At 47.5% G+C, this 19413-nt stretch overlaps 1 protein-coding gene across 2 annotated transcripts in view; it reads right to left on the bottom strand.

Annotated features, from left to right (window-relative positions):
* FTCD (formimidoyltransferase cyclodeaminase) overlaps window positions 1-19413 on the bottom strand; it is a 212007-nt gene that overhangs the window by 4891 nt on the left and 187703 nt on the right. For both annotated transcript variants that reach the window (XM_069616046.1, XM_069616045.1), the window contains exon 12: window positions 15499-15637. In XM_069616046.1, coding sequence (XP_069472147.1) covers window positions 15499-15637 — 139 coding nt within the window. The remainder of the gene's footprint in view (window positions 1-15498; window positions 15638-19413) is intronic.

Below are 19413 nucleotides of genomic sequence, written 5' to 3'. Positions count from 1 at the left end.
GTTATACGGTTTTACAACAAACCGTACAACCATGGTTAAGGCCCTCAACGCGAGCGAAATTGGACCACTACGACGGATATCACAACTTGGGTCACGGGAAGAGGAGTTCAGTCACAGAACAAGCGACCTAGACATTTTAACTGCCCAACTAGAATGCAAACTGTTAGACAACATTCATTCCTATGCTATAATCGAATACCCAACCCACTACCCACCCACAACAAACTAGTGCACCAGAAGAATACAGCACACTTTAAAATTAGTTGCTTAAAGTCAGTGCTATAGAACCCGATACTGTATATTGGGGTGGGGGCGGGGGGAACTTGAGAACCATCAGCAAATTGTGTACATGATGAACGCAAGAATACTCCAGACCTGGATATAGACCTTGTGATGATCAAACCACTTGCCCGCTGAAAAAGGTTTGCCAAGGCACACAATAGACAGCACAGACTTGCATAATTTCCCTGGCAGTATTAAGCGCAGTGGGTGAAAACAAGTCTACGGAGGAAAGGGTTTTGAAAATGAGAAAACGGTAGGCATGGCAACCAGCAATAGTACTAGCCCGGATAGGTATCACATTGTTATTTGTCTGTGTTCTGCCACTCACCATGCTTTCTTCTGCCAACATCTCATCACAGGTATAAATAAAAAAAAAAAAACTGCAATGCCCATGGAAGGAGTTGCAGTCCTCCCCCAACGACCCCCGTGTATTTTTTTTTTATTTATTTATTTTTAAAACTTTCAGCCTTTTCTTTCCTCCTTCCCACAGGTCACCTAGTCACTCTCGCATGCACTCTTTTTCCCTCCTCAATAGACAGTGGGGTGCTTGTCAGGATGAAAATGGCAAAAATGAAGGCGAGGCGAGGATGCATCAATAGTTTGTAAAGGTACTTACCATACGCGGAAATAAAAGTGATGAGATCGCAATCCTCACTCATGCTGAAGCCACCACCATCCAAGCCTGCACCCCCCGTGGCTTAGTCGCAGGGTTCGAGATATCCATGGACCCGCAGCTCTGAAGCAGGGAACTGGCAGGCGGGGAATGGGTAGAGTGGTTGGCTGAAGTTTCCATGGTGCTAAAGTCAAGGCATAAATGCCACTCTTTTTTTTATTAAGAGGTTTTGGTTTACATATTTCAACCTTTCATATATCGTTACTAAGTCCAGGTAAGTTCTTTCAGTTTTCTTTTAGGACCATATTAAGAAAATGAACAATAGCAAAGATTTCCTTCTGTGTGCCTCTTGAAGGAATTTTGCCCATCTATACATGTCTCTAATTTAAATCTTTTTTTCAATCAAAGCTGCTCAGGCTATGACGATGTGTTTCAGGTTCATTTTCTTGTTTACAGAAACGGCAGTGTGCCACTCAATGTTTCAGACACACGGGCGCGAGGCCTTCGCGCTACTGGATCTTCCTTACACTGGCTAGAACCAGCGCGCTTGCATGAATTTGTATGTACTGTGCGCGTGGGCAGATCTGCAACACGGGTGCTGCAGGGGCCCTGCACAGCACAGCATGCCCATCTTGCGGCAGTTAGCAAGGAGTGCCGGAGCTCACCTCATGTACGTTAGTGTTCTCCTTTGGGGTAGTACACAGATGGTGAGGTGTTACACCGTTCTGCCTTACACGCTTTACAGCTCGGGTAATAGGGCGAGTTGCAACATTGGTGAGATCTTGCTCAAAAGCATTGCATGGGCCTTCGAGCTGCAACATAGTGCGTCTCAGCTGGCTGATTAACTGCTTCTAACATAAATCATCCAACAGTCGCGTGGTAACCAGCACTTCTGCTGAAATGCTTGGAGGAGGGTCCATTATTTGTGAGCCCAACACAAATTCGTGCGTATAAAAAGGTAAACACGCAGAGAGCTGATAAGGCCAAAACTGCTGGCTTTGCCAATGCTTGTTTTATTATAAAAAATATTGCCCACATGTAGGGATTACTGACCAATATGTCGCTTATCTGAACGTCTGCATATACATTCATCTAACTGTGGGCCAGAAGCATAGCGTATGATGTCCTAGCGCTCAACACCTCTAGTTCAAATTCTTCTTGTACCTACACAATAAAAATGATCCATATAAATAAAGTAAAATCGTCTGTTAACAATGTACTCCTATAAGATCATTTTATTACAGTGCAATCAACTGGACAAAAAAAACAAACACTTGAACTGCTGCAGATCCATACAAATTGGTGCTATAAGATTCAACCATTACGCAGCACATTGGTTTTCTTTGTGTGCAAGGTTGTCCAAGACACCCCACAAAACAGATGAATGCGGTACATGTTAGGAACTTTAATTGTTAAAATAATCTCAACTACAACATTCAATAGTTTACTCACAACCCGTGCACCTTTCATTCAGCATTCCACACGCCACACATGGTTGCCCTTCAGTCTCCAGAAGGCTTCATCATTGAGACAACTTCCAGGTCAAGACATAACTTCCGTCCATGGTACATTACTCCAAAACAGATTGTTCCCGACGGATGGAAAATGGAAGTGTGGTTCATTAATGGAGTGAAGAGAAAAAATAAAAGTGTGGGGGGGGGTTTAGAGGAATCAAATAGAGGGTAGAAAGCCGAGCAGGGTAAGTAGTTGTGAAGCTTCCACAGCCCCTTTGGGCAACACCCAAGGAGCCAACCTGACTTCAGTGTGTGCCTTAATCTTACTGCTTCCATAACATTGTTTTAAAATTCATACTATCCCACAATTTCCCCCAGAAATGTGCCTTTATAGAGTGTTGTGAAAAGTCACCAATTCCAATTCTTAATGTGGCTCGCTTTGTTTTGCAGCTGGGATTATTTGGTGCCAGTCAGACCTTGGTATTGATTACATGGCGAGTACCCCAAGGATGGGCGCTTCCGATACCCAGTAAAGATATTGTAGACAGTTTGGGATTTTCAGATTGGACAGCTTTATCAGTAAATGTAACAAGGCTCAGGCCAGGGGTGGACAGGCCAAAGGATAAGAGCAACTTTCCAGTTCAAGGACTGGGACACAGTGGACAGGCCAGCTAACAGTCTGATGGGGCCGGGTTTGGGAGGAGAGCGAGGCTAAACAGGGCTTTAGTGGTGAAGGTGAGCAGTGAGGGGCACGCAAGATGGGTTCCCCTGTGGAAAAGAGTTGGGGGCATGAAAGGAGGAAGAAAGCCCAGGTGCACCAAGGTTCAAGTGAGTGATGGCTGTTGAATGACCACTTGTGGTCAGGGAGAGCAGGGCCAGTTCTGTGCAATGACTCCACTTCAGCAGGCAACAGGTCACTGTGGAGGATGCAAGAGGCAGGGTGCGATGCAGGCTTGGGCCTTGTGCGAGAAATGAAGGCGGCGGGGAGAGGTGGGTGGGAGGCGGTAAGCTGCAGAGCTAGCCATCTCGAAGGAGAGGTAGGCCGTCTATGACCCAGGCTTGGAAATCCACATCCGTGGGGAGAACTATGGAGGAGTACATCCAGCAGACTGCAAGGTCCCAGCCGCAGCCTAGTTCTACACTGGGTTGAGGGAGGCACTAAAGAGGAAATGGGAGTCAATCCATTTCAGGAGGAATGGAGATGGGACAGTCATGACTATGTAATGGCAATCTGACCTAGGATCATGGTGAGGAGACCACTCCTCAAGACTCAGATAACCTCAAGGCAGCCAAGGATGCAAGCATGGATGGAAGACAAGCCATAAAAGGCAGTCGGTCATTCAGCCACGGAAGGAGAGAAAGTTGCTCAAGAGAGTCTGTTCCAGGCTGGAATGCTGAGAAACCTTCAATGTTTCCTTTGGGTCCAGGTTTGAGACCCAGGCCTTGTGCAATTACTGGGGAAACCTGCCAGGGATGGGGTTTACCTTGGAATAATAGGCCGAAACGCAGTGCATCGACAACATTGTCAAACATCCATTCAAAATCAAAGTATCAGGGGTAACGGACATTCAGTACCCTTAAGAGAAAGAAAGGCAGTGAAGAGACCGGGCCATAGGATACGATAAGGGCTAGGACCCCTTACAACCTTGTATGAACATAAATAAATGTGATGTCATTAGAATAGGTTACCTATGGGAAATAGATTATACTGTGAAAGTGCCTCTCTGAGCCTTTTTTGTTTGCTATGTTGCAAGATGTTCAGGAACGAAGTCAACCTCTAGAATATTTGTCTTTGGCGAATCAATGATTCTATGGCATAAGAGAGATGCCTTTGTTTTGTATGCTAACCCATGAAAAAGGAGAACAATTGTTATATGTGAATTTGTAAACCATACTGTGTGATATGTGTTTTTAAATGATACCCTTTGAACAAAGGAAATTGTCGTAAAATGAATAAAATTATGATTTTCTTTTTTGAAAACATGAAGTTTTGAGTCTGGTCCATGCCAGATGATAGTGTAGCTGTTTTTGGGTCTTAAAAAATACACTGAAACACAGGAGAAGGAGGTAGTCTGATTCCTATATACTACGTTATACTTACCCTTTTATATCAGAGCCCTCGACAACATTTTTTTGGGTGTGACTTATTGGATACAAGTTCCAGAAAGATAATACACCCTCAAAGTCTTAAGGATTACTAAAGATGAATCACTGGTCCATGATCTTGACCTGGAAGCAAGGGCCAAAAAATAATTTAAAAAATAAATAAAAGGCAGTATGTTTCAATGTGCATGGTTCATTAAAAACAGGTGATGAAACATGCCCCTTTCTAAAATTGGTATATACCAGGAGTACTAAAAAAAAATGTTCTGAGGAGGCAACAGGCTTGGGCGGTGAGGGAGATTGATGGAGGGTCACTTTTGACCAATGGCCACACTCCTGGAAAGAAACAAAAATCGTTTTAATGACGGTGCGATCACAAAAATGCATAGTACTTAGGGGGGGGGGGGCGCTGTTGCACAGCTTTGCAAATGGCCGCAGCCTGAGAAGCTCCGACAGCAGCTTGCATACCCTGGCAATATCCTTAGTTCTGATGTCCCAGCTCACCCACCAGAGCCTGCATTTGAAGGCATGAACATCTCAGGACTGTTAAGCCCAGACTTGGTGGCTACGGCACACGAGGAGGAGCCGTGCGGTCTCCTGCGCATGCACCTGGAGGTGGGAGGGGCACCCACTCCGCGCCAATGCCGGACTGATCTTGCTGACCCGCCGCTGGGAGCCGTGGAGGCAGAAGCAGACGCATCCTGCAGGGAATTTAAGGAGAGCACCCCTCGGGTGCACGGTCTCCCGGCTTGACTTCCTCGACCCCCGGGTATACGGAGTCCAGGTGCTTGCTGGCTGTGGGCTTTGGCTCTCCCCTTGCCTGACACGCTCCCGACTGTGGGGACGAGCGGCTCGCTCTCTGAACCGGGCCATGGCCCCAGAATGCTGTGCCTCGACTTCTGTTGGGGTGGTTGTCGTCCACCCCCCCTCCTTGGAGGTGGTTACCTGCATGGGCGGACCTGGTGAGGTGGGGAGTCAGTGCCCTGCATACCGCTCTTCGCTGGGGGAGGTGCTCTGCCGTGGCCGCCCAAGAGACTTGCCGCCTGCTGCTGCCGCCCGGAACCTGCCGCTTGCTGCAGCTTGCCAGATGAAGAGGAGATGGGACGGCGAGTAGCGTGCCTGGCCTCCACCTTGCGGTGCGCTGTCCCTGTGCACCGACTAGTGCCTCTGGGCTATGGCCCCCATCCTAACACCTGCGTAGTTGTGGCTGTCCCAAGGCAGGGCTGGCCCGCGGCGACTTGGTGAAATACACATCCTGAGATACTGACTGCACTGGATCATACCTGGGCCTGGGGCCTGGCCAGCGGTACATGAGGAGAGGATGGAGGCCCCAGCTTTGGCCTTCAGGAATTTGTGCCCAGTTGTTCGAATTCCATTCAGCAGTGGGAATTTGTGAAGGTGAGGCGGGCGGGCGCGGTGCCCGTCGGCAAAGGGGGAATACTTGCGATGCAACAAATTAAAGGGCGGAGCTAACAAGTACCCCCCCACCCCCCAACATCCCACCCTGGAGTGTGGGGGTCAGGCCGCTGGGCTCTGGGCACTGTCACTTCTCCCCCATACCCGCCTGGAGACCAGGCCCTCACCCAGGGCAGGTTCGTCGGTCGGACGGTGGGACCGACGGGGCCACAGAAGTACCAGGGGAAAAACTACCCACCGGAGGAGATTAATCTACAACAGACTACTGAGAGAACATAAGACGCGCCTCTTGGTCTATACTCTGCCACTGCTTTTGGTAAACGCTTGGAGTGAAGACGCTGCCTGGCCCAGAGGGGAGTGAAGTACTGTGTGCTGGCACTGCTATCTTGGAAAGAGGGGCGGGCGGGCTGGCTCGGCGCAGCGGGGAGGAAGGACCTGAAGTGGTGGTAGGTGCACGGGCCGGAACTACATCTGGTAGACCTAGAATCAACAGATTTCTCCTTAGTGGGCCGCACATCCGCCCCTCCTGTCTGGTGTTAGCTGAAGTGTTGCCAGATGAACACTCGGGTCCCCCCCCCCCAACTACCGACTCAAATATTGCAACCCAGGGTGTTGCGTGGGCCCCTACACTGTTACAGATTAAGGCACTACAACAGAGAATCCTATTGGAAGGAGCATTACTATGGTAAACACCAAGCGACAAGCCAAGATGGATCAATTTGCTCGCTCTGAACAATCCCACTCATCATTGACACCCTCTTCAAGTCAGCCTCAGTCCCAACTGGATGTGGCTGCCCTAAACCAAACCCTGCTGGCCCTGAAGAGCCGCACCGACAATCTAGGGACAAAGATTGAAGCGCTAACCTGCAAAGTGGACGTGTCCGCTGTACAAATTGAAAAACTGGCTGAAGCAGAACGACAGATTGGGGATATTGAGGACAAAGTTGCTACTCTCCAGCGGAAAATGGCTGAAATGAAGCAGACAGTGAAGAAGGTCCTAGCCAAGAACGAGGACCTGGAGGGTCGGTCTAGACAAAATAACGTCCGGATACTCGGTGTCCCAGAGTCGACCACCATTGACAATATGGAGAAATTTGTTGACACTACTAATGGATATTTTGGGTAATCCGCTACTCACTGCAATGTTCCTGGTTGATAGGGCTCACCCGTCGCTGGCTGCCCGATCGCCTAAGAGCACCCAATTATAGCCAGGTTCTTTAATTACAGAGATCGGGACATTATCCTTAGAGCAGCGAGGTAGAAAGGAGAGCTGCGCTGGGGCTCCGCCACAATCCTGTTATTCCCCGATTTTAGTCCGGGAGAGCAAAACCAACGCAAATCATTTCAAGCAGCCAAGGCAACCCTTCAAAAGAAAAAGGAGTTAAATAGCAATGTTATTTCCCGCCAAACTCTGAGTCCAGCATAATGGATCCACTGTCTTTACTTCACCGGAAGCTGCGGAGCGGTTTGTCTCAAACCTGCCTGATCCTGGCGGCTCGCCCAGACACGGCCCAGAGTGCCCGTGATGCCGAGATGATCTTCACGGTGTTAATTTTTCACGATGACCTAAAATCAGACTCCAGTCTCTCATGAGCAGGGGTAGATGACGATGCTACATTGGTCGCTGTAAAACGGAGCATATGGGCTGCCTCTAGCACATTACTACCCGCAGCCACTGTGGACTGGTCAAGTTGATTATGGGGTCAGTTAAGGTGGGGGGTGGCATGGGAGCCGGTATGTTCTCGTTTCTCGCGTGGGACGGAAAGGGTTGGGAGGGCTGTGGGAATACGGCCACTGTTTTGGTTTAAATGTTATGCTCGTTTGGGTGGTAAGACTCCAATTCTGTTCAAGATGTTCACTATGACCCAGAGAAAAGTACCATATGAAGTTGATGAAGAGCCCATGTTGCATGTCCACGTTAGGGGGAAAATTATAATGCTCCCTACATACTGGTTAGATGGCCTCTGGGCCTGCCCCAACAGGAGGTAATCTTCGGACGAGTGCGTCTATAATATCCTGGAACAACCAAGGCCTTACCAATCAGAAGAAGACACGATTGATTGCCAATTATAGTAGAAAGCATGGGGCAAACATTGTGTCTGCAGGAGACCCATCTCAATGAAGGCATCGCCCCTCCCAGTTTGGCGGGATGGGGCTCTCATAGGTACAACTCCTCATACTCTTCCCACGTTACAACATAGACTTCACGAACAGATACGAGATGAGGGGGGGATATTTAATACTGGCGGGGGAGATACTGGCCAAGATTCTAGTGGAACGTATACATCCCCAAATGCCATCCCTGGGCACTCCACTCAAACAACCTGCGGCGTATGGTCATCCTTATGCATAATGTTAACCCAGACATACCAATGGTGGTAGCAGCCTTAGATGCCAAAAAGGCGTTTGACTTCGGTCGAGTGGCCCTTCCGTTTTGAAGTACTTCAGCGATCCGGCCTGGGGCTGACATCATCAAATGGATATTCGGCTCCTAGAGCGGCGATATACACTAATGGCTCCATCTCTGCGCAGATATACCCCTCTCACGGCACAAGACAGGTGTGCCCCTTTTCTCCAGTTCGGTTTGCTCTAGCAATGGAGCCCCTGGCATGTAATGTTAGAGAATTTCATGTGCAGCGTGGGATCTATATACATACACACACACACACACACACACACACACACACACACACACTTGATCATATCCTTATACACCGATGACGTTCTCCTCTATGTTAAGCATCCGCGCCAGAACTTACCCCCGTTAATGCAGGAGGTGACCAGGTTCAGGTAACTATCGGGTCTCAGGATCAACTGGGAGAAATCCAAGGTGCTGCCCCTAACCCCAAGAGTACAAAGAATTGATGTGGGCAATGAATTCCGATGATGTCCGGAAAGTATACGCTACCTTGGTAATATGGCATCTACCGTTCGGGATAAACTATATAAAGATAACTATCTAATACAGTTGGAAAGCTTAGAACAAAAAGTAGAGGCATGGATATGGCTTCCACTCTCCCAGGCCGCCCAAATTGCCCTGGCAAAAATGGTGATACTTCCTAAAATACTCTATGTATATAATAACGTCCCAATATGGCCCCCTGCTGGCTACTTGACTCGCATTAGGAAATTGATGAAGAGACTGGTATGGGCGGGCAAGCAAACCAGGATCACATACGACACCCTCACTCGGCCATATGAGGGGGGGGGGAGGTCTGGAATACCCTGACATATCTCTACTATCTACCTGCCCAAGCACAATACAGGACGGAACCCTCCCAGCCCAGAGTCCCCGCATGCCATGCTAGCTAGGGCCCTCATCCACCCTGATGCTCTGATGGTAATGTTGTGGGGGCGATAGAGACACTGTCCCAAAGGGCGGAATCCAACCGGTGGAGATAACATGCAGAGCCTGGCAAAGAATAAACCAATTACTACAATCCACATCCCACTTTACCAGAATTACCAGTGTATAATGTAGTAGGAATTCCACTTACACACGAGAGATCCTTTAGGGATCGGTTCCAAGTGCTGGGAATACAAACCCTGGGGGAATCTAGTGCAGGACGAGCGGTTTATACAATGGATGAACTATATGCCAGCGGTGACACTGACGCGGTGACTCCACTTCATTATTACAGGCTGCAGAGCATACTTAGGGCTAAATGGCCAGCCAGAATTCCCACAATCCCTGCCCCTTCAATCGGCTCTGTGCTACATAGTCCACCCCACATCTACTAAAAAGTTGGTATCTACCATCTATAAACTTGTGAGAGATGGCCAAGTAGTACAGGAGCGACCATACAGGACCACATGGGAGGCTTCTCTAGGGAAAACGTTAAGTTGCGAGCAACGGAAGCTCATCTGCACACAAATGCGATACATCTCCCTAAACTCTCGATATAGGCTGCTTCACTAGGACTATATCCATCAAGTCTACTACACCCTGCTCACCCTCAGCAGATTCTTCCTGGACCAACCTTCTACATGTAAAAGATGTGGTGCAGATAGAGCAGACTTCTATCATATGTGTTGGAGCTGCCCCAATATTAGAACCTTCTGGGGGAAAATTGAGGAGGCCATGTCAGTGATGTTACCATCGGCACGAACATATACACCTGAATTATGGCTCTTAGCATTGATTGAAGGGAGTATCCGTACTGAAAAGAAACTGCTGGCCATGGCATTAGCGATAGCTAGATATCTAGTGGCCAGAACGTGGGGGAAGACAAACCCCCTCCCGCCACTTTCGCTAAGTGGTTGGATTGCATGGACTTATATGAGCAAAGGGAATCTAGGTTTACTTCAACACTTCCGAGTACCAGTCGACCGTTTGACTACTGGCCCCCGTACAGACAATACCAAATGGACAAGGCACAGCAGTGCAATCCCCGAATCCTCCCCAGGTAGCGAAGGTGGAGGAGGAATACATGAGCGATTGTTCTGAAGTGGGCTGTGCTTATAACTGATCTCTCTGGTCATTCCAATAGTTGTTGTGACAATTGGAAATGTGCTGCGATGGTAATGTTGCGAGTCTAAAGTTGGGCTATGGGGTAGGGGGGAGGAGTTTGGGGATCCATATACCCACTTGGGTGCTTGTTATTTTGAAACAAAGAAAGTTTTTTTTTTTAAATGCATAGCACTTAAATGTTTGGCATGGAGGTGAAAACAAAATGTGTGAACGTGCTTTGGATTAGCAACTTAGGAAAACAAGAAAAGAACTTGAATACTGCCATTACCCTGCACCACCACCCCAACACACAATGGTCTCCTCATTCTCCAGGAATGTTGGTTAATGTCGAAAAGGTGCATTTAAAGCACAATTGGCCAGTACAATTGTTGAAACAAAATGATTGCTGGACAACTTTATAGTATATTAGGGCTGCCCCCATAAGACACGTATCCTGTGCGCTTTAGGAATGCACAACTTGACAATCGGCGTTGGCTAAAAACCACATGGGATAAAAGTTCAGGGTGAGGAGTTTCACAAGGATGCCCTTAGGAAGATTGTGAAATCGTGCCACTTCACAGCACATTGGGCCTGTACCACTGATCAAAGTTTACAAACGGAGGATTGGAAGAAAGTCAAAATCGGGGGGCAAAGGGAAGAGAATAGCGCTTTGCGATAACAGTAAAAATATATTCACTCAATTGGTACGTCTCTTGATGAGATGTTTATTCACACATTTGATTTGTAGTCATCCAAAAATCATGTTGTAAAATTCACATATCGAAGATTCATTTAATTCCAAAATTGGTCGAATCTCAGTTAATAAATATCCTCAAACTTTCCTCATTTTATCCTCTACACGTCGACATTTGACTCGTCTTCTGAATGCTATAGTGTCTGAATTTTGTAGATTCCAATGATATATGAATGTTAGGTTACTATAGAAGAGGAATGCTCTTAAGCTTCAATTGCACACCAAAATGTGTGATAAACACATCTTATCAAGAGGCAAACCAATTGAGTGATTCATAGACTTTTATGGTTATCTCGAAGTGCAATTCTCCTCCACCTGCCCCATTGTTTGCGATTGTATGGGAATGGTACAGATGAAGTCCTGAGGAATGAGAGTGCAGCTTGAGATCAATATTCAGATGTTACAGCGCTTTTATGTCAGTTTCCTCCTGGCACTAATGTATTTCAAAACAAGGGTCCACAATTTACAGACCAAAGGCCACCAGCTACACAGGATATGATAGGTTATTTATAACGCGCTTAATACCCAGAGGTTTCTAAGCACGACCCGGGATCGAACCTGAGGTGCTCCGTGTCGTCTGGTTTCCCCTGAGCTATCCTCCCGAGACATGCACAGTAACGGTTGGGCAGTGCCCTGCAAACCCAGGACGCACTATTGCCAGATTTCCATGCGCACCTTACCCTCTGCCATCGTATTCTTTACGGCTTTAGGATCTGGCTGGTTGGTGCTGCCACATTTTCATTTTCTCTTTCCTCCGATCCTTCTACACTAAGCTGGTCCGTCAGATCAGTCAGTTAAGCTCCCGCCAACGGTGTTCACTGTGCAGATACCAGCAAGGCTGACTCAAATTATCTGACGATGAAAGACCGATTACCATTTTATGGTAAAAAGCAGCATTTTAACAGCACACACTGCACTAGTGAGCACTGCCTAAGGAACACATTTCCCCCCCCAATCCTCACCACTCTAGGTTCCACTTAATGCCACTATATCCCCCCTTCCGTTTGCCGTCTCTTCCCAGATTTCAACACTTGAAATGATTTTTCCGATCCACACCACAACTCCCTCTTTCAACATTCCTCTCGCATTCCCTTCCCTCGCCCAGTCTTCCCCATTTTCATTCGTATTTTTCTCAATTTCTAAGTTTGAGCTCCTGCTTTTCTGCACCAACTGACTGTTGCAGGGTTCGTTTGTCCAAAATTAGACCTCCTGCCTTGGTGGCTACAGAAAAGTGGATGGACAGCGTGAACAGTTTGTCAGCAACCTGCTGCGCCCGACTCGGCAGGAGAGCCAGAGCCTAAGGGGCGGCAGGTGGACTACAGGAAACGGTCAGGAGGCCTCAAGTGGCCAGTGCCCTGAGAGGAACCCCGACCTGCATGGTCAGCTAAAACGTGTGAAGAGCTGTTCATGAACAAGCAGCTGACGTCTTGTCAAAAGACCCATCAATGGGCGCAGCCACTTAGTGAGCGTGAATTCCTCATGCAAGTAGACACTTGCAAAATGCTACCAAGCAGGTATCTATGGTTGCCAATGTGGTGTGGGATGTAACGTGCAGCTACAAGACGGTACAACACTCACTCCCAACAGGTGCGCCCGATGCATGATCTACTGAAGGAAATCATTGCCTCGCTTGCCATGTGGCATGCAGGACTAACTAAAAACCGGGTTGTACCAACACAAAAAAGGCCAACGTGTGGTCAACATTCTGGTGCATGGTCCTAAATAAGCATTTATCAAGTTCCAAGGTATTGTGTGTGTACAGACAGTAGGACCCACAAAGAGTGCACCATGACCAGAGGAGAACTAGCTTTAGATAGAAATGATGGAACGCCCCTGGCCTGGCAGTCTCATTGACGCCGACTGGCAGCGGTCACGTCTAGGGCACTACAAGCCGCTTCCTCCACTTACAGTCCATTAATGAAACATTTCGCGCTCTCGCTAGAGTAGTGCAAAGCTATATTACTGTGGCCAAATTGCTGTACTTGACTCGAGCCAGGTTTGAGCCGGACTAAATGCCCTCTTCACACCTGATGGGCCCCGGTCAATGAGAAACTGAGCACAACAGGTTCCCTGGGCCGCAGATACTTCTGGTCACGTGACCATGCATTGAAGCAGCGCCCGCCTGTGGCAGAACGCTGATCTAACGCGTTGAGCAAGCCAAAGAGTACGTTTCACAATGCAGCCTGCACAAGATCCAGTAAGCAGGGGCAGGTAAACCAGCCCCTCCAGATTTGGCAATTGGCACTTCCCTAGCCTTCATTAATTGCAACCATCCAGTAGAACTTTCAAAGCAAGCGGCACGGGAACTACATCAAATTCCGTTGGGCAAGCTCACACCCACCGATTAGTCAATCAGCACACTGGATTAAATTTATGGTTAATCTGATCATATATGGACAGTTTGACACCATACACCCTAGTTTAAAGGGCAAATTAGTTGAATTCTCGTGATGCAGACACTTCTAGGTTTGTGTGCTTATCGAAATAGAAAAAAAATAACTATTAACCTTTTTTAATGTTTTTTTTTTTATTTTAACCATGCCAGCGAGTTCTTCTCATGACACCAGTTATGCTTCCAATGGTGAGGACATCACAAGACATGCAGTTGGTCACGTGGGGTGCCTGTTCCGAATACGCATATAATTGTAAGCAATTATGCCAGAGACCACAAGGCTGCCAAGGGCAATCTCCCCAGATACGTGCAACCTAATGAACCACTATAGCAATCATCTCCACCTGGGGGTGGGGTTGTAGCAGGGGGTCGGGGGGTGTACAGAGCTGGTAATGGGCCACCAGCAAAGCGCAAACCAAGGGACTTGGCAAAGGCTCAGTGCCCTTAATGGCCTTGTATTCCCTCTAAGCAGGGTGTGTTGCCATTTGCCCCCAGGGGTTGGTCCAAGGTGCAAATAGTTTTATTTAGTTCACCGGGAGACTGGATACTTGCATGTGCCCGATCTCCGCTTTATAAAAATTGATGCCACCATAGCAAATAAAAAAGGGAGATGGTCCCTTTTCTATTTCATTTGCAGCAGCTACAGGCGGGACCGAGCACCAGGAGTGGAGCACAAAGCTCTGGTCCATCAGTTAAGTAGAGTGGGGTGAGAGAAGGGCACGGGATGTTGGTGTCGGGAGGCAAAAGGAAGAGACACACCCTTGGTTCCCCAAAATCAAGAGGATGGCACACCAAGCAGGGCCTCGAATTACTGGAAAATGCAGGCAGTATGCTGTGTTCTTACCTGCATTTCTAGGCACCTGATTGACTGCGCGCCCTTCCCCAGGTGTGAATGATGAATTAGTATGCAACACCCAAACTGCATAAGTCCATAATTTTGTAATTTGTCAACTGGCACAAAGTTAATGCAATGATACAGGGCAAACCACCTTGAAAAGGATTGAAACCCATCTAAACAATGGGGGTTCAACTCTGCTTGAGAGATTTTTTTTACATTTGAAGAGCAGGGTCAACATCTGCTTGTATAGATATTTGAAGGTTCCACTCACCTTGAATACAGCTCTTTGGTAATACTGAATTCTAGGAAACTAGACTAAAATTCAGTGTGTCAGATGGCTTAGAAAATTGAAATAAACGGGGTCATAACTGATGCAAATTTAAAAAAAGTGCAGCGTATGGCCTTTTTTCCCTTTGCGTTAAGTTTCAGAATTCTCAGATCCCTTATGCACAAATATGGCCAGCAGATCTCTCAGGGGCCATGCAGCAATGCACTAGCCAGGCCCCTTAGCATACATTTGTGTCAGGACAGTGCTACTTCCGCTTGTATATCCACCCCCTCCCCCACCCCACGCCACCTCCAGCACCCATTTGGGCCTTTCACTAGGACATGATACAAAAGAAAAAAACAAAGAGGGGTCTGGGTCGTTAATCCCCATTCCAGCCCTTGGAACAGGGTCTTAAGACCATTAGCCCCCCGGGCTACCAAAGCAGTCACCCAGGATGCTTAAAAAATAAATAAAAAGTCCTTCGCTCAACTGGATGTGACACATGTCCCGTTGAACCAAGGTAAATCCTTTACAAAGATGGTCACCATGGAAAGGGAAAGCCAGGCACTGTACGGAGCCCCTCTTTGCGTTTATGGTGTACTGCAGGAGGTAAGGGGATGAAGCTGGTTTAGGGCCGCATCCCTAGCCACCCGATTGGCTGGCAAGCATCACCAGGGGGCTAATGTGAACTATCTCCCATTTTCACAGGTTTCTAATGCATCCTTCACCTCTCCCACCTGCACCAAGCTTCTGCAGGGTAGGGCCTGGAGTCATCACCTCACTGGTCCACACACCACTGCAGTCATGGCCATTTAGCCCTGCAGCCGAGGGGTGTACGTTATTACTTCCACCCATTTGCCACCGTCCCCTAACTCTTCTTGCACTCCTTACCCACCACCCCTCCCGCAGCCTGGAATCAGAGGAGTACCTGAATATCAGATGTGCAGGCGATGTTGCCATGCTTGGCCATTCCTTGCAGCGGAGTCCACAGGGTGTTCACCTTCTCTGCAAGGGACAAGGGCACCGCTATGGCCGCCTTCAGCCCCTCCTGCATCGCAGCTTCACGGCTGGAAGGAAAACACACAAAGATAAAAAGGGCCATGCGGCAAGCAGCAAACTTGCGCAACGATCGGGCAAATACACACAAGCAAACCACTTGTGCAATGACTGGGCTGGGGGTTGCATCGACAACACTCATGTAATGTTTTTGAGTCGCATGCAATACACAGGCAGTGCAAGTGCAACAAGCGTGGAGAACGCATACAATAATGACAAACCTCACAATGACTGAGCATTGGGGAGAAAAGAAAAGGCACACACGCAAATGAGGAGTAAGCGGCAGGTAACAAGAGCTATGCTCGTACAAAGATACATTTGTCAAGGGCGCGGGGTCGAAGAGTTCTCCATGCTGGTGTTTCCCTCTGCTCGTCTCCCAATACGCATGTGCAACAAATCAAACCACTTATAACTGGTAATTCCTGCTTTCATCAGCATACCAGTCACAACCATTTATAAAGGGACGCGCAGCCACAGGTTATTAAAAGAAAGGCGCGTCAACCAGAATCTGGCTTCCAGCCATTGTGCAACCCTTCGGCCCTGCACACATTCACCCATCCAGAAACAGTCTGCATTGACAGTTCATTTGCTTATTGGTGCTGCTGCCAGTTGGTTGGTGGACATCAGGCTGCAACTAGCATGCCACTGCAAGCCAATGGCTATTTGACCCTATTTTATACCAAGTGAGGGCATCGGCCCACAGGAAAAAGCATCCTAAAATTAAATGAGTCATTAGCCCAGGGATGCCCAAATAAAATGGAATCCTTTAGTAAGTAAACCAGAGCGCTGAAAGTGGGTATTGAAACTAATGTAGCTGCCAAGACTGCTTTGACAAGGCAGAATATCATTAAACTTGTACACTAGCTAACTCCTCTGTGCCCTGCTTCCTGTAATCTCTCAAGCCACAGCACAACATAACTTGCATATTGCTTCCCAGTGTTACGGGACTTCGCGAACTTATTGGAGGCCACACCTAGAGTCATGCACCCCGATGCGCATCACAGCTCATCGTGGGATATTGCAGGTCCTTGGATTACCCAAGGTAGCAAAAACGTAAACACACCGGCTTTTCCGCTCTCATTGCCAACTACAAAACTAGCTACAACAAGCATCAGTCTTAATTCCATGACCCAAAATTGTTTAAGAATGTGAAGCATGTCCAACCTGCATTCATAGGATAAGCTCAACATCTGGATAAAGCCTAGGGCTGTGTGTTGGTAAATGATTCTACAACATATCTGGAAAGATGGGTCCCCTTTTGAATTGAGGGCAAAGTTGATTTCCCCCCCCCCTTTTTTATTCCCCCTTGATTTAACTGTATTTTAACAGTTTTTACAATGTTGAATTTTTGGTCATATTCTTCACTCCGTTTAGTTCGACCTTGTCAATCCTTTTGTCAATCCGATTGTTCCTTAAGGGATTTGATTTGTTTGATACAGATTTTTAAATCATACATCCCTTATGCCCCTTCATTGTTGGTGTTCCAGATCAAGGCTCTTAATGAAATTTCTGACTGCAATGAATGGTTTTCGGTTTGCCCTGTTCATTAGTATCGTCCACCAATAATCCTCATCCATACTACCGTGTTCTGTTAACAGGTGGCCTAGATGTACTTTGCAATTTAGTGATAGACTCTTACATTCAAGGAGTGGGTGTCTCTACATTTCCGGCACATTCGTCTAGTCACAGAATCGACATCCATTTAATCTGGTTTCATCTCGAACAGCGAGAATTTCATTTGTTTTTAAGATGTTCAGTCGGGCTCTCATGAAGGTCGATCGCAATTTCTTGTTCAGAAATTTAAGTAGATAGCTTACTGGTTCATTGAGTTTTGGCCTTACCTGCAGGATCTCAGACTGCCTCTGCTTGAAGCGGCTGAAGTTGGCCAGGGTGTGGATCGGGGGGGGGGGGGGGGAGCACGGTCCCCGCCATCGCAGAAAAGACTGACAGGGGCAACGCAAGGGGATATATTTCTAAAGCTGTTCTATGCTTGTCAAACTGCTTAATCACAGTGGAATTGTTGGTGCGCACAATGAAGTGTGTCTGGTGTCTGCTATCCTCCTGGCCCCTGGATATACACCATTTTGGATTACTCAAACTGGCGCTCTTGGTATGCCTTTTTTATGGACACATGGACTATAATGTGCTTTTTATCTCATACGAGTGCTTTTGGGAAATATAGAACCCCATAATAGCCTAATTCAGTGCAATTTTGTGTTTTATTTTAGGCTCTGCCCACTTAGGAACGTGAGCCCACATAAGGGAGCGAAGTGCACAACGAAGTGTGTCTGTGTCCGTGCCCGTGTGCCGCGTGCTGTGTGTCTCCCTGCTATTTTTTAATGTAAAAAAAATAAAACGCATTTTATTTTGGCGTTTACTGCTGGCCGCGGATTTCGGTAGTCTGGAGTATTGAGACACTGCACCGTCCTTTGCTATCATCTGCTTACTGCCTACTGCCTTGTTTTATGCTGCGTACATCACACCGTGTCCGCGCTGTCGAGCTGGCGTCTTAGAAAGGCTTTGAACAGCAGTTGCGGTCATTGGAGTTGTAGCCCAGGCAATGTCCTGGGTGGTATCACAAGGTCAGTGTAGCCAAGTGCAGGTTGCTTGAAATGACTGATTGTAACTGTGACCTGATTCATGCGGATTGCAAAAGAGAATATAAGCATATCAGCGTTTAGCTGCGTAGCTGAAATAACTGCTTAAACAACTGCTCTTTTCATGTTTATATTCATACATAGACTCTTTTTATAGTGCAGCTCACCTGTGCTGACCACAAAGCAGTTCCCAGAGTAACAGGCTCAATTGTGATTTGGGGGGGGGGTAGTGGGAATCCCTAAGGGCATTGTCGATATATCCATATTTAATGCACTCTTACCTATATATTACAACGATGGCGAGTGCCCCTGTAAGTAGTAATGATGAGTATGCGAATGAACTCGCTCTTCATAAAAACCTTCGGAATAGACGGATATGCATTCCAAAAATCATTTCCAATCCGAGGATAGTATTGCCCAAGTGCAAACAAATAACTGAATACTACAGTAAAATGCCACAAACAGAGATATCCAACACTGCTTTGGAGTCTGTAAAAGAAGATTTGGTTACTGAGTTCACAACTAACTTGGGTCGTGTACGCTCCAAACTTCTAAGTGATGTGTTGGGCGCTCACACCCACGCTGAGCCCACAAAGAATAATGTGATCTGCACGGGGAACACAGTAATTGAGCATTTGCCGTGTGATGCTGCTGCCGACATAGTTAGAGGTAGACTAAATCCCACTGCCTCCATTTTTTCACCACTATGTAGAACCAATTATCAAAATGCCCATGAACGCAACAATGGTCATGTAGCCTTAGAGTTCATGCTCCACCAGTAATGGGGATGCCCCTGTGCATTGACCTTCCCGATTCCTCATTGGATGACCCCGAGGTGGAATACATGGGTTTTGACCCTGAGCAATCTCTTTTGGAGGCTGTTGCTACTCCCATGAACTTCACCCCCCCCAGTAAACCTTGTGGCCCCCAAAGTGATATCAATCCCTCGGACCCCGGTGCACTCAATCCCTCGGACCCCGGTGCACTCACCATATCACCAGTAAAGGATAAATGTCCTCCGCCTGAGCTTTCCTTCTTTCCCCTTCATCCTATAGAAACTAAGTCGAATAGTGCTTTTCACTTTCCTATAACCAAGGTATTGCTCAATCCTTGTGATGCTCAGGTGACTAGCCCCAATGACATAAGCATGAACTCCGATGATATGTTCTATGCTCTCGAAAATCTGCTGA

The sequence above is a fragment of the Ambystoma mexicanum genome, chromosome 9, assembly GCF_040938575.1.
Source record: "Ambystoma mexicanum isolate Mex_15411 chromosome 9, UKY_AmexF1_1, whole genome shotgun sequence".
Taxonomy (NCBI): Eukaryota; Metazoa; Chordata; class Amphibia; order Caudata; family Ambystomatidae; genus Ambystoma; species Ambystoma mexicanum.
Note: the sequence above shows the minus strand (reverse complement) of the source record. Positions and strands in the feature narration are given on the sequence as shown.